At 40.3% G+C, this 14,277-nt stretch overlaps 1 protein-coding gene across 1 annotated transcript; it reads left to right on the top strand.

Annotated features, from left to right (window-relative positions):
• The first annotated feature begins 910 nt into the window (after positions 1-910).
• Positions 911-1,707, top strand: LOC128598424 (ras-related GTP-binding protein A-like). The gene is given in 2 exon segments (XM_053608755.1): positions 911-1,065; positions 1,128-1,707. Coding segments are annotated over 2 exon segments (735 nt in total).
• The last annotated feature ends 12,570 nt before the right edge of the window (positions 1,708-14,277 follow it).

The following is a 14,277-nucleotide window of genomic DNA, read 5'->3' as shown; positions in this document are numbered from 1 at the left end:
AGATTGACAAGCTGTTTCTAAAATTTGTCTAGAAATACAGGAAACTAAAATAGTCAAACTAATTTTGAAAAAGAAAAGAAATGTTGGAGAACTATTTGATTTATAAGATTACCATGAAACTATAGTAATCAAGATCACATGGAATTGATGTTAAAGATGGACATGTAGATCCATGAAACAGAACAGAGGGGCCAGAAATAGATCAAATGTTTATGGTCAGCTGATTTTCAACAAAGGTGCCCAGGTAATCAATGAGGGAAAGAAAAAGAAGGGAATTCCAGGTGAAACCTGAGCGTGGGGAAGGTGCAGTCATAAGAAGGCCTGGCATTTCTAAGAAGCACGAGGAAAATAGCATGACTCCAGTATGATACATCTCCAGTTGGGTATGAAGAGTGAGACACTTATAGACAGGCCCCTGAATTTCTCTGCATGCCTTTGATTTCATCAGGGTACCAGGTTTATAAAATAATCACTGAGGAATGGAATTTTTCAATAGCTCTGGCAGCCACAAGAAAGACCCTCATTTTCTCTCACATGCTCTTTCTCTAAGAAGATCCTTGCTTCTTGGGAAACACAGCATGCAGCTCTAAAACTCTCTCCTGGGGAATAATTTGTTACAAAAAGAAAGAAGCAAGAAAGCAATTAAAATAGAACACTATTGTGGGTGCTGGCTCCCTGCGGTGGAGCCCCAGAAGAGAAGGGACTTTAGTCACCTCCCCTCCAGGATGCACCATTAAAGCCCAAGGTTGCTCTCCCTCCAGGAAGCTGCATTAGTGTTGTAATTTTGTTATAAAATATAATTTTTTTTTTAGAAAAGTAAAAGCATATAATGAAACTTAATGGAGAGGAAAATATATCCTTAGACACTCCATAGAGAAGAAGAGAGTATAACTAATTGGCTCACGTGATTATGGAGAACCACCAGTCCCAAGACCTGGAGTTGTGGAGGATGAGCTGGCGGCTGGAGACCCAGGATAGCTCCAGTCCAAAGGCCACTGGGCTACAGACCCAGGAAGAGCCAACAGGGATCCAGTTCACGTCTGGAGGCAAGTTAAAGCTGGGGCAGTGAGGCTGGAAGAATTCTCTCTTACTCAGGGAGTTGGTCAGTCCTTTCTGTTCCAAAAAAGACTGGTGCACAAAATGGATCTCGTTCAGGAGGATCAGCGTGACTTGATTTTCGAAGAGAGAGAGGAAGACCTGGGGTGTTTATCTCGCCCGCTGGAGTGTGCTTGTTTTCGAACATCCATCTGGGATGAAAAGCTCTACAAAGCCTGGTTCAGCATTGTTTATCAGCTGATTCCCAACGTTCAGCAGCTGGAGATGAACCTAAGGAATTTCACCCAGATTATCGAAGCCGATGAAGTTCTGCTGTTGGAAAGAGCTGCGTTATTAGTGATTTCCCATTACCAGCGCAAAGAGCAGCGTGACGTCCACTCATTTGAGATCAGCAACATCATCAAGCAGTTCAAGCTGGGCTGCAGTAAATTGGCCGCTTCTTTCCAGAGCATGGAAGTTAGGAATTCTAGCTTCGCTGCTTTCATCGACATCTTCACATCAAACACATACGTGATGGTGGTTATGTCAGATCCGTGGATCTGAGTAACAGAGTAGTTCCGCAGCTACTCTGGTCAACATTCCAATGCCAAGAAACACTTTGAGAAGCTGGAGAGAGTGGATGGCCCCAAGCATAGTCTCCTTATGTGCTGAATTTTGCCAAATGCCCTTTCTGAAAATGCTAAATTGCCTTTTTTGTTTTGCATTCATTTTTAATATTCATAATGTTGTGTGCTTAAAAGTGGGCTTTGAAACGTGTGCTGCTTACTACTTCCATCTCTCTCGTCCCTACTCCCTCATCTTTAAACGTTAGACGCTATTTACTCAGCTCTCCAGTAGAGCTTCCAGATGGCCATTCTGAAAGTGGTATGGTGTAACACTAAAGTAGGTGGTGTGTGTGTGTCGATTACCTGGTTACAATAGATACGCACATCAGAGCCTTTACCACTGTCTCCCTGTATTCCTTACCAGATTGCAAAGACGGAATGTGACTATTTTATCAGCAAGATATTAAAGTGCGTTTAATAAATTCTACTTGGCTTCAATCATGAATAAACATGTTAGCAGTTTAAAAAAAATGTGGAACAGAAAGGACTGACCAACTCTCTGAATAAGAGAGAATTCTTCCAGCCTCACTGCCCCGTCTAATCCTCCTATTCATTTACTTCCCACCCACGTCAGGAAGGACAATCTCCTTTACTTCCTCTACTAATTCTCACATTAACTGTGTCCAAAAATACCTTCCACAAACATCCAGAAGAATGTTTGACCAAATATCTGGGTCCCTGTGGCCAGTCAAGTTGACACATACAATTCGCTATTGCAGGTGTTTCTGGGTTGTGGGTCTTGACCATATACAGTAGAACCTCTGTAAGGTGACCACCCACCCAAGGGACTGTAACAAACTGGTCAACACGCGGAGGTGGTCACCATAAGGAACTAGACCTATGGTACTGAAATGTCCTTGTGGTGTATGTTTGGTCCGTGAAAATTAGGTCAACATCAGGAGGTGGTCAGCATAGGGAGGAGGTCAGCTATGGAGGGTCCCCTGTATTCTGAAATAGAGTTAAGTCAGTAGATCCATTAAAGTGAGAGTTTAATTCAAAGTTTTCCAGCCCTAGGAAAGATCTGACACAAGAAAAAAAAGTGGAAAACTAAATACTCTTGTTGCTTAATGCTGAAGTAAGAAGAGCTATTCTATCCCTAGAAGGGATGCTCAGATTCCTAGACCAGAACCCAGGAGTTGGAGAACAGGCAAGTGGGCTTTGATTTCCAGACCCTGATGGAACTGATGACGCACTTGCACCTGCCAAGTGAACAGAAGAGCTCAGCCGTGAAGGGGGAAGAGAAAATGGTGATTTATTTATTTATTTTTATTGTTAAATCATAGCTGTGTACATTAGTGCAATCAAGGGGTACAATGTGCTGGTTTCATACACAATCTGAAATATTCTCATCAAACTGTTCAACGTAGCCTTCATGGCATTTTCTTAGTTATTGTACGGAGACATTTGTATTCTGCCTTTAGTAAGTTTCACCTGTACCCATTCTAAGAAAATGGTGATTTTATGGGTGTTTAAATACCTATGGCTTCTTTAAGTTTTTTCTTCACCTGCCTCCAGAACTTAATCACCCTTCACGGGTGAGAAATCATGTTTATTTTATCAAGAACTTCTGGTGTCTATACTGATTTTCTAGGACTGGACAATACAGCAGTTTTAGGGAATACTGACCTGTGTTGGCTTTGCTTTCCTGAGATTATCCAAATACTTCTCTCCTTTAAAGCCAACCTCAAGTCCAATTTCTTCCAAGAAACCTTCTTGCAAGCAGAGGTCAGTGTGTTTTTGCTACAAAAAGCTAGGTCTTTTAGAATCTGCGGTCTGAGCCCTTCCACTTGACACCTGATTGTGAAGATCTGTGATCTCTCCACTTGTTCTCCTTTTTTTGGTAATTCCACACAGGTAGCAGCGTTCTGCAAATGGATTAATGTGTGTGCCTGCACCCCTCCTGCATCTCAGGTCCATTGTTCACTGGGCAGTTGCACGGGGTTTGTTGAACTGAATTGTGGGGACACTATTGATCCTGTACTAACTGGCTTCAGCTTCTGTCCTCTTTTCTTCTCTGTGGCCATCACTCCCGTCCGAAGCATCAGTAGACTCCTAAATGGTTTCAAGCACCTCTAATTCATTCTGTAGTTATCCGGCCTAATCATTTTATTCCATTACTTAAAGCTGGTGAAAGATTTATCCCATTGCTCTTAGGATGAGATCCAAGCATCCATCCTGGCTTGTACAGTCAGATCTCTCTCATCATTGCCTCTTTGTGTTTTGTATTCCAGCTACAAGACCCCTTCTCTTCCTCAGAATGCCCAGGCCCACTCTGTGATTTTCTTTCTCTATTTTTTTTCCCTTAATCCTCCCATTCATTTACTTATTCTAATAATCACAGATGTTTTATGGTCAATATCAATTCCCAGGGAATCCTTTGTGAGCCTTCAGACAAGGTCAGATGTCTCAATCATAAGCTCTGTCCTCATGCTGTGCTGCCGCTAACACATCATAAATGTTAATACCAACGTATCAATAATCTATTCCTACTAGTAATTATTCATGGAGGGGGGGGATCCTGCATTCCCAAGCTGTGAGGGCTCTGGTCAGAAAGTGAGCTCACATGTTGCAAATTTTGTGCAGTGACCACCCTGTGGAAATGGCAGCTTCAGAACCCAGCTCTACAGAAGCTGGTCTGGGCAACCAGTGAGTTGCCGGGGAAGGGGAGCTGGCTAAGGTGCCCCCCTGGACTATTAGGTTCATAATCAACGTAGAGCTGGAAAGAGCTCAAGGCCTCATGGCCGGCACTGTGCTGTGATCCTGGAGGAGGCAGAGAGGGCAGGAGAAGGCCCAGCTAACTGGCCCTGAGCCGACCCAGCACTCTGCAGAAGCAGCCAGAGAAAAGAAGAGCAAGAGGCTCCAGGCAGAGCCAGAACACACAGAGGAGGGAGAGTCACCAGGCTGGTGGAGCAAAGCCAGAGACTCCACACGAGGAAAACTGCCCTAGGGAGAAAATGGAAACAGTCAGGTGTCTTCCTGATAAGCTCAAGGAGGCAGGGGCCTGGGCAGAGCACCTGCGGAACACAGGATGCAGAACACAGGAGAAGGCCTGGCCCACCCTCCAGCCGGACCTCCAACCCACAGGATTAACCCCTCTATGTCTGTGAACATGCTCCTTCATTGTCTCTTTGTATTTTTTTGTTACTCTTCTCTCTCGTCTCCTTCTGGCATGCTCCTTTCAACTATATTAGGCTGTGTGAAATTGTCCTGCAGCTCACTGATGCTCTGCTGGTTTGTTATCGCTTTTAAGTATTTTCTTTTTCTAATCTTTTCATGTTGGATGGCTTCTATTGCTGTCTTTAATTTCTCTAATCTTTTCTGGAATTCTTAATCTACCATTAATCCCCATTCAGTGTGTTTTTCATTTCAAATATTATACTTCTTACTGCTACAAATTTGACTTATGTCTTTTTAAAAATTATTCCAAGCCTCTACTTAGCTACTTGAATATATAAAATACAGTTATAAAAATGATTATAACATCTCTTTCTGCTAATTCTAACATTAACATCATACTGGTTTACTTTCAATTGATTGATTATTATCATTATCAGCTACATTTTTCTGCTTCTTTGTATGTCTAGTAGTCTTTAATTGGATGCCAGACTTTGTGAGTTTTATTTTATGGGATACTGCACACTTTCATATTCTTATAAATATTATGGAGTTCCTCTAGTCCTAGAATGCAGTTAAACTTCTTGGAAGCAGTTTGATTCTTTTAGGTTGTGATTCAAAATTTTGTTGGGCAGGGCGGTGCCTGTGGCTCAAGGAGTAGGGCGCCGGTCCCATATGCCGGAGGTGGTGGGTTCAAACCCAGCCCCAGCCAAAAACCACAAAAAAAAAAAGAAAAAAAAAAAATTTGTTAGGCAAAATGAGAGCAGAACTAATTATTCCACACTAATGACTATTATCATGACTATTCATACCTCATGAATTATAAGGTTTTTCAGTCTGATTGATGGAAACAGGCACTGTTGAAGTCCTGCATGAGCCACGTGCAGTTTCCCCACATGCCCTCTGATAACATTCCCATAACATTCACTTTATAAGAGTGCACAGTTTAGGGTTTTTTAGTTTAATAAGAAGCATACGAGGTCTGATAATTTAGTTCATGAACCTGCCACCATAAGCCTACCTTGGCAATACTGTACAAACAACTCAGGTAAAGTTTCAAACCTTTGGTATATCAGTGTCTCACAGCTATGTTTGTGTCAGGGTATGGCAGTGTCTTGCAGTGTTCGTCATTGTTGTCGTATGTTTTTTGTCCTGTCCTGAGAGTGTTGGAGCTTAAATTAGAGCCACAAACAAACATTCATAAATTTCTTGTTAAACTTGACAAGACTGGAAGACAAATCAGAGATATGGGGATAATGTGGGGATAATGTTTATGAGGATAATACCATGAACAAATGGCAGTGTACAAATGGATTAAGTATTTTTCTGAGGGTAGAGAAAGTGTCACTGACAAAGTGAGGTCAAGGTAGTCAGTCAATGAGAAGAACTGATGAAAAAATTGAAAAATTTGTCAAATTCTGCATTATAATGGTTGTCTGACTGTAAGAAGCACAGCAAACCAAGTAAACATCAATAGAGAAACAGGAAAATCTTAACTGAAAATCTTCACCAACAACTCATGACTCTTGCATCACAACAATGCACCAGTTCACACATCACTGTCTATGAGGGAGTTTTTAGCCAGCAAACAAGTAACTGTGTTGGAACACTCTCTCTACTTACTTTTGTCCCCCAATGATTTTTTTCTTTACTTGAAAATACGGAAAATATTGAAAAGAAGACATTTTGATGGAATTCAGAACATCAAGCGTAATATGATGATAGCATTGATGGCCATTCCGGAAAAAGAGTTCCTAAACTGCTTTGAAGGGTGGATTTGGCTCTGGCATCGGTACACAGCTTCCCATGGGGAGTAGATGGAAGGTGACCATACTGATAGTCAGCTATGAGGTATGTAGTGCTTTTTCTAGGATGAATTTACAAACTTAATTGTTAGACATTTATATGTCTTTAGTATATTCAACATCACCATTATCTAATTCTGGAACACATTTACCACCCCAAAGAGAAACTCAACAGCACACATCCATCAACAGTCATTTCCATCCATCATCTCCACACTGCCTGGCAACCACTAACCTATTTTCTGTTTCTATGGATTTTTCTATTCTAAAAATTTCTTATGAATAAATCCATACAACATCTAGTATTTTGGGTCTTGCTTCTGTCAGCAAGAAGCAGAGGCAAAAGCAGAGCTGTCAGCTGCCTGGCTGAGAGTTGAAGGTGTGCCCAACACTCATATGGAAATAGTCAGCAAGCACTGGGAGACATGTGAGTTCTAAACATTGAAGGGAATCTCTGCCCAATCATTAGATGACCGATAGCTAGCTGAACAGAGACTCCAGTGACTTTGCATGGAAAAAAATAGACTTCACAGAAAAGTCACTAATCAAACAGACAGTATTGCCCAAAAATCATGAGGCATGCAAAGAAATAAGAAAATATGGTATAGCCTCGTGATCAGCCAGAAATGAAAGCCTGGGCCCTTCCTAGGTCTTCCCTGACACAGTCATGGCCCTTGGAGTGGTCATAGTTCTATGCACGTGCTTCAAGATTCCAGGAGCCCATCAGAGCTTTCTCATTCTTCAGATGTTTGCCCAACTGTCATCTGTAGCCTCCCGCACTGTCATAAATAAACTGTCTCTAAATGTTTTTGACAAATTTTTCTGGGGAAAGGTGGCAGGCCTTCTGGGGAAGGTTGCCTTTATCAGATCAGAAAGGCAAAAGTTTTGCCTTTTGAGAAACCATCATGCATGCTGTGTAGTGGCAATTCTCTAGAATGAGACTGAAGGATCTTCAACTTCATTTTGCCCACTGTTGTGGCTGCTAAACTGCTGGTTTACACCATGAATGTGGACTATTGGTTTTCAAAGTTATGGGTTTTTTAGAGCTGCAGAATGAGGTATTAAAATACAGTAAGTTAAAACTTCACAAGTCTTGCTGATTTTTACTGAGATGCAGCAGTTTTTCTTGAGTAAATGCTCCCAGAATTGCTGCAAGATGGCGTTTATTTTTGAGAGTTGTAGAAAAGTTGATTCTTTGCCAGTTTTCTCATTGCTGTTAACGGAGATGAGACTTTCTGAACACCCTTACTTCACCATTTCTGCTGCCACCTCTCAGGGGTAGCCTTTTGAGAATCAATTCAGAAAAGCAAGAGCCAGCAGAGAAAACATCATTATAATAAAATTTTACAAAGGATATATTTAAAATAATGAAGCTGAAGCTCCAAAGATAAAATTAATTGTACAATTTGCTGCTTGATATTTTTCCCCTTTGCTGGGATGTGGTCTGTATAAAAGTTAAATCTCTCCTTTCTGGTTCAACACTACAGCCTCAGAGCACATCGGTGTGACTTACACAAGGCATGTGATTGATCAATATTTATTCAATAATAAATGGATGGATGAGTGAAAGGACAGCCTGTCAATAATGAATCATATAAAATGTGACCTCAGGACTTTATTGCTTCTTTTCTCATTTCAGTATCTTTTCTGCACTTCTAATAGCACCTGATTCCCTAATGTTGACATCTTCACTCCAGTAGCTTCATTTTCTCTGGGCCTTAATGCACAGAGACCAAATTTCCACCTTTACCTGCTATACCTTATATTTTCCTGGGTAATCATTTATCCCTGAGAAATTTTTAATTAAACTGTATGTAAATAAAGCAAGCCTACTTGAGTATTCTATGTGACTCTCACAGTGGCATTCTAGAGCTTCCTACATCTTAGCAATACATCTTTAAAGTCAAGGTTTTAATCTAATAGACTTTTGCAGAACACATTGTCCGACAGATACATAATGCATATTCTTTTCATCAGCATCTGAGACACTATCTGGGGGACCATATATTATGTCACAAAACAAGCCTCCACCATCTTCAGACACTGAAATCATATTATCTTTTTGACCACATGGATTAAAACGAGAAATAAATAACATGAGGAATTTTTAAAACTATACAAATACATGAAAATTAAATAATATGCTCCAGAACAACAAATGAAGCAAAAAATTTCAATGAAGAAAAAATTAATACAAAAGATTAACTACCTGAAAAAAATAAATAAAATCAACAAACTGTTAGACTAACCAAGAAAAAAAGTGAAAAGACCCAAATAAATAAAATAGGAAACAACCAACTGATACTATGGAAATACAAAATATTATTAGGGACTATTACAAAAAATTACAAGAGGATAAATTAGAAAGCCTAGAGAAAATGGGTATATACAACCTATCAAGATTGAACCAAGAAAAAAAAAAAAAAAAAAAGAACAGACCTGAACAGACCAATTACGAATAATGACATTAAATCAGTAATAAAAATACAAAATTCTCCCTTCAAAGACAAGCCCAAGACCTGAAAACTTCACTGCTGGGTTCTACCTAACATTTAAAGAGGAACTAATATCAATTCTTCCCAATCTCTTCCAGAAAACTAAAGAGAAAAAAATTCTTATGAACTCATCGTATGAGTCCAATAAGAGGCTAATACCAAAACTAAACAAGAACACAAGACAAAAGAAAACCACAGGCCCAAATCCATGATAGATATAGGTACAAAAATTCTCAACAAAATGCCAGCAAGTCAAATCCAGAAGCACACTAAAAAGATCATTCACCAGAATCAAGGGAGGTTCACCCCAGGTATATTAGTGAGGATTTTCAATAGACACAAATCAATAAACATAAGGCATCACATCAACAGAATGAAAGCTAAAAACCAGATCATCATCTCAATAAACACAGAAAAAAAATTTAATAAAATTCAATACCCTATCATGATGAAAACTCTGGACAAATTAGGGATAAAAAGAGTGTATCTTAACAAAATAAAGAGTACAGATGATAAACCCAGAGCTAGCATTATAATGAGTGGAGAAAAACTGGGGGGTAAAAAAGGATACCCATGTCACCACTCTTATTCAACAGACTCCTAGAGGTCCTCGCCAGAGTAATTAGGCAAGAAAAAGAAATAAAGGGCAGGGCGGCGCCTGTGGCTCAGTCGGTAGGGCGCCGGCCCCATATACCGAGGGTGGTGGGTTCAAACCCGGCCCCGGCCAAACTGCAACCAAAAAATAGCCGGGCGTTGTGGCGGGCGCCTGTAGTCCCAGCTACTCGGGAGGCTGAGGCAAGAGAATTGCTTAAGCCCAGGAGTTTGGAGGTTGCTGTGAGCTGTGTGAGGCCACGGCACTCTACCGAGGGCCATAAAGTGAGACTCTGTCTCTACAAAAAAAAAAAAAAAAGAAAAAAAAAAGAAATAAAGGGCATTTAAATTGGAAAGGGAGAAGTCAAGATGGCCCATTTGCAGACAATATCATGCTATAGTTAAAAAACACCAAAAGCTCTATCAAAAATCCTTAACAACCTTAACAACAAATTTACTAAAACTATGGAGTCTGAAATCAAGATACAAAAATGAGTAGTGTTTCTATACACTGAAATAGCTGAAAAAGAAATTAAGAAAGCAATTCCATTTGTAATAACTACAAAAAGTAAGTAAAATACCTAAGAATACATTTAACCAAGAGGATGAAAATGTCTGTAAAGAAAACTATAAAACGATAATGAAAGAAATTGGAGAAAACACACACAAAAAAATGGAAAGACATCCCATGTTCATTAATTGGGAGAATTAATATTATAAAAACGTCCACATTACCAAAAGTGATCTACAGATTCCATGTGATCCCTATTACCACAATACCAATGACATTTTTGCTTAAATAGCACAAATAATTTTAAAATGCATATGGAACCACAAAAAAGAATAGCTAAAGCAATTCTGAGCAAAAAGAATAAAGCTAAGGGTGTCATACTACCTCCTGATTTCAGAATACACTGCAAAGCTATAGTAACCAAAGCAGCAGGGCACTGGCATAAAAACAAACATACAGACAAGTGGAAAAGAATAAAGAATCCAGAAATAAGTCCATGTCTTTGCAGCTAACTGATTTTTAACAAAGACTCCTAGAATATTCACTGGGTAACAACAGTCTCTTCAGTACATGGTGCTGGAAATACTGAAGGAAGAATGAAACTAGGCTCCTATTTCTCAGCACCAACAAATCAACTCAAAATGTGTTAGAGACTTAAATGTAAGACATAAAACTATGAAACTTCTAGGGAAAAAAATAGGGAAAATGTCTCAGGACACTGATCTGAGAAGAGATGTTAGATACAAACCCCAAAAGCACAGGAAGTGAAAGTAAAATTAGACAAATGGAATTATATCAAACTAAAAAGTCTCCTACCCAGCAAAGAAAACAATCAGCAGAATGAAGAGACAATTTTCACAGTGGCAGGAGATATTTGCAAACTATTCCTCCAAGACATACATCAAGAATATATAAGGAAGCCAAACAATTCAGCAGCAAAAGAATACATGATCTGATTAAAAATGGACAAATGAGCTGGTAGAGGTCCCTCAGAGAGGACGTACATAAGGCCAATTGGTATATGAAAAAATGCTCGACATCATTAATCATCAGGAAAATGAAAACCAAAACCACGATGATAACACATCTCACCCCAGTTAGAATGGTGGGAATGTGATATTAGTATAGCCACTGTGGAAACAATATGGAATTTCCTTAAAAAAATAAAAAATATGGAGCAACTGGACATGTGTCCAGAGGAAAGCATGTCAAAGAGATAACTGCATCCCCATGTTGATTGCAGCGCTATTCACAATAACCAAGACATGGAGTCAACCTACATGTCCATCTGTGGATGGATGGATAAAGGAATTGGGGTAAATATATAAAATAGAAAACTATTTGCAAATAAAAAAGAATGAAATTTTATCATTTTCAACAACATGGATAAGCCTGGAGGACATTATGTCAAGTGAAGTAAGCCAGGCGCAAAAAGAAAGTGCATGACGCTATCACATAGAGAAACGGGAAAAGCAGATCTCATCTATGTAGGGAGTAGAATAGGGGCTACCAGAGGTGATGAGGAGAGGGGGACAGTGAGAGCTTGATTAACAGATATAAGTCATAGCTAGATCAGAGAGAGAAGCTCTAGTGTTCTTTGGCATGGCAGGGTGACTGTAATTAACAAGGTACCGGGCTGGACGCAGTGATACTAATGTGATAATAGTATCTGTAATCTGGGAGGCCAAGGTGGGTGGATTGGTTGAGCTCAGGAGTTCAAGACTAGCCTGAGCAAGAGTGAGACTCCGTCTCTACTAAAAATAGAAAAATTAGCTGGGCATCGTGGTAGGCAACTATAGTGAGGTAGGAAGATTACTTTAGCCCAGGAGTTTGAGCTTGCTGTGAGCTATGATGGTGCCATGGGACTCTAGGCTGTGCAATAGAGTGAGATTCTGTCTCAAAAAAAAAGAAAAACCCAAACAAAAACCCAAAGTTATTGTTTATTTTCAAATAGCTAAAAGGCTGATAAATGTCTGAGGTGGTATTAATGCTATGTATAATCACCAATCATTACACATTGTATACATGTAGCAAAATATCACACTGCACCCTATAAAGATGTACAGATATTATGTGTCAACTAAAATAGGTCAAGGTAGAGAAAAGTTACAATTTCAGATAAAGCCCATTTTCACAGGGGAGACCTTCAGCACTGCCAAGATTACACAACGTATTTGTGAAGTAACCACTTGCACTGACTGTCTTCAAGAAATGAGAGGCAGATTTTGCTGCTCCATATGAGATGAGGGCTCTTGCTTTAGCATCAGGTGACCTGTCCCCATTCCTGAAGTGACAGCTTTTTCACATTCCCCTGAAGGCTTCCATTGAGCTGGTACATCATCCAACTCAATAGACAGGCGGCTTTGTCGATCTCCCAATCCTTATCCCCGTAACTTTGCAGGCCCTCCTCATTCTCCATAGTGAGAAAATAGACTTTTGTTCTTTTCTTAACTAGAAATCAGAAATCTTCTGGGGAAGAGAGTTACAAAAGATTTTAAGGTTGAACTCAACTATTCTTTTGAAGCCTGATTCTCCAAGGGAGAATCCCATCAATGCATGAACAGTCCATAAATGTGCCCCAGGTTGGCTTAAATCTCTTTTATCTTGTCGATGGGGCATCGACAAGACTAACTTGGGATGGCCCTTGAGAGAGATGAGTGCCCTTCTCAGATTGCTGTATGAGGCTGTAATGCCTGGAGAGTGCAGGCCCTTCCTCCAGCCCTCCTCCCCACTAAAGAACAATAACATTTTCACATGAGGAACTTCCCATTGAGACTAGAAACTGCAGTAATTTTTTTCGTGTGTGTGTGCCTCAGCTCTGGCTGATGGCTGGAGCAGTTTAATTCTAAGTCTGCCACTGGGATTGCTGTCACAGTGGGAGTGAGCCCTGTGTCTGAAGCCATTGCAGATGATGGGGCAAAGGACATTGAAGCCTGGTCTCCCGGATGGCCTGTAGGTGGCCGCTGAATCTCCTGAGTGTATTTGCACAAGTGTGTGTGTGTGTGTGTGTGTGTGTGTGTGTGTGTTCATTTATTTCCAGATAGAGTCTGGAGCTCCCATTGCATTCTCAAAGGGGTCCAGTATTCAAAAGAGTTTAAGAACCACTGGTTTAAATAATTTAAAATGGTCAATTATTTATTTAGCTTTTTAAGCCTGCTTCCTGGAATTGAAATAGCTTACACTATTTCTACATGCCTCCCGAGACCTCTAAATTGAGCTTGAAAAAGAAATTCTTTTGCATCTTCTTACCCCTAAGAGCCACATGAGCCTCCCTTACAGAAATTTGCAGTTCCTCGAGGGTCCTCATTCGCTTACTAAGTAATTCCCTAAAGGCCATTGAAGAATGAAAACTCAAATCAGCCATATTGCCTGATCCTACCGTGAAGGCAGGGAGCATGTCTGTTCTTCGTAGAGTGTGGCACTTAGTAGGCACTTTCTATTACCAGGAATATGACTTAGTAACCGCCTGCATGCTTCATGAAGCAATCCCTGAGAAGAACTCAGACCACTGTGCCCTTAGGATGTTTACAGTCCCATCAACAAGACTAACCATTAGATGACCACGTCATAATTCCAAAGTCATTTCTAATGTGGAAATGACTGCAGGGTGCACATTTTAAAGACACTCCAGAGAGGTAAAGTTCATTGAAGCCTGAGTAATTAGAAGATGTTCTTGGGAGGAAGGGAATCACAAACTGGGCTTCAAAGAGCTTGTTGTGTCCAGAGTTTCTGAATATTCACAGCTCTCCTTTTATTTAGAGTTGTTTGTTTTTCCCTAATGTAGCCAAAAGAAATTAAAACACAGTGATTGCAGTAGCTTCTCTGTAGGAGCAGAAAGGTCTCAACACAGAATGGAGCAGGAGGCTGGAGAGACCAGGGGCTGTCGTCCTCGGGGGGCAATCTGCTTATGGGTGTCAGTAAATCTCTCTGACCCCATTTTCTTATTTCAAGAATAGAGAGGTGGGATTAAATTATCTCTGAAGGCCCCAGTACTTAACACCTTTTGACACTAAGCTCCTGTCTACTTAGTTCTATTATGGCTACTGATGATAAGCAGAGGAAGTGCAGAGAGTCATCTGAGATTCCGCCATCTACTCTCA

Source organism: Nycticebus coucang, chromosome 11 (genome assembly GCF_027406575.1).
Source record: "Nycticebus coucang isolate mNycCou1 chromosome 11, mNycCou1.pri, whole genome shotgun sequence".
NCBI classification, from domain to species: domain Eukaryota; kingdom Metazoa; phylum Chordata; class Mammalia; order Primates; family Lorisidae; genus Nycticebus; species Nycticebus coucang.
The sequence above is the reverse complement of the archived record's forward strand: the minus strand, read 5'-3'. Positions and strand labels throughout refer to the sequence as shown.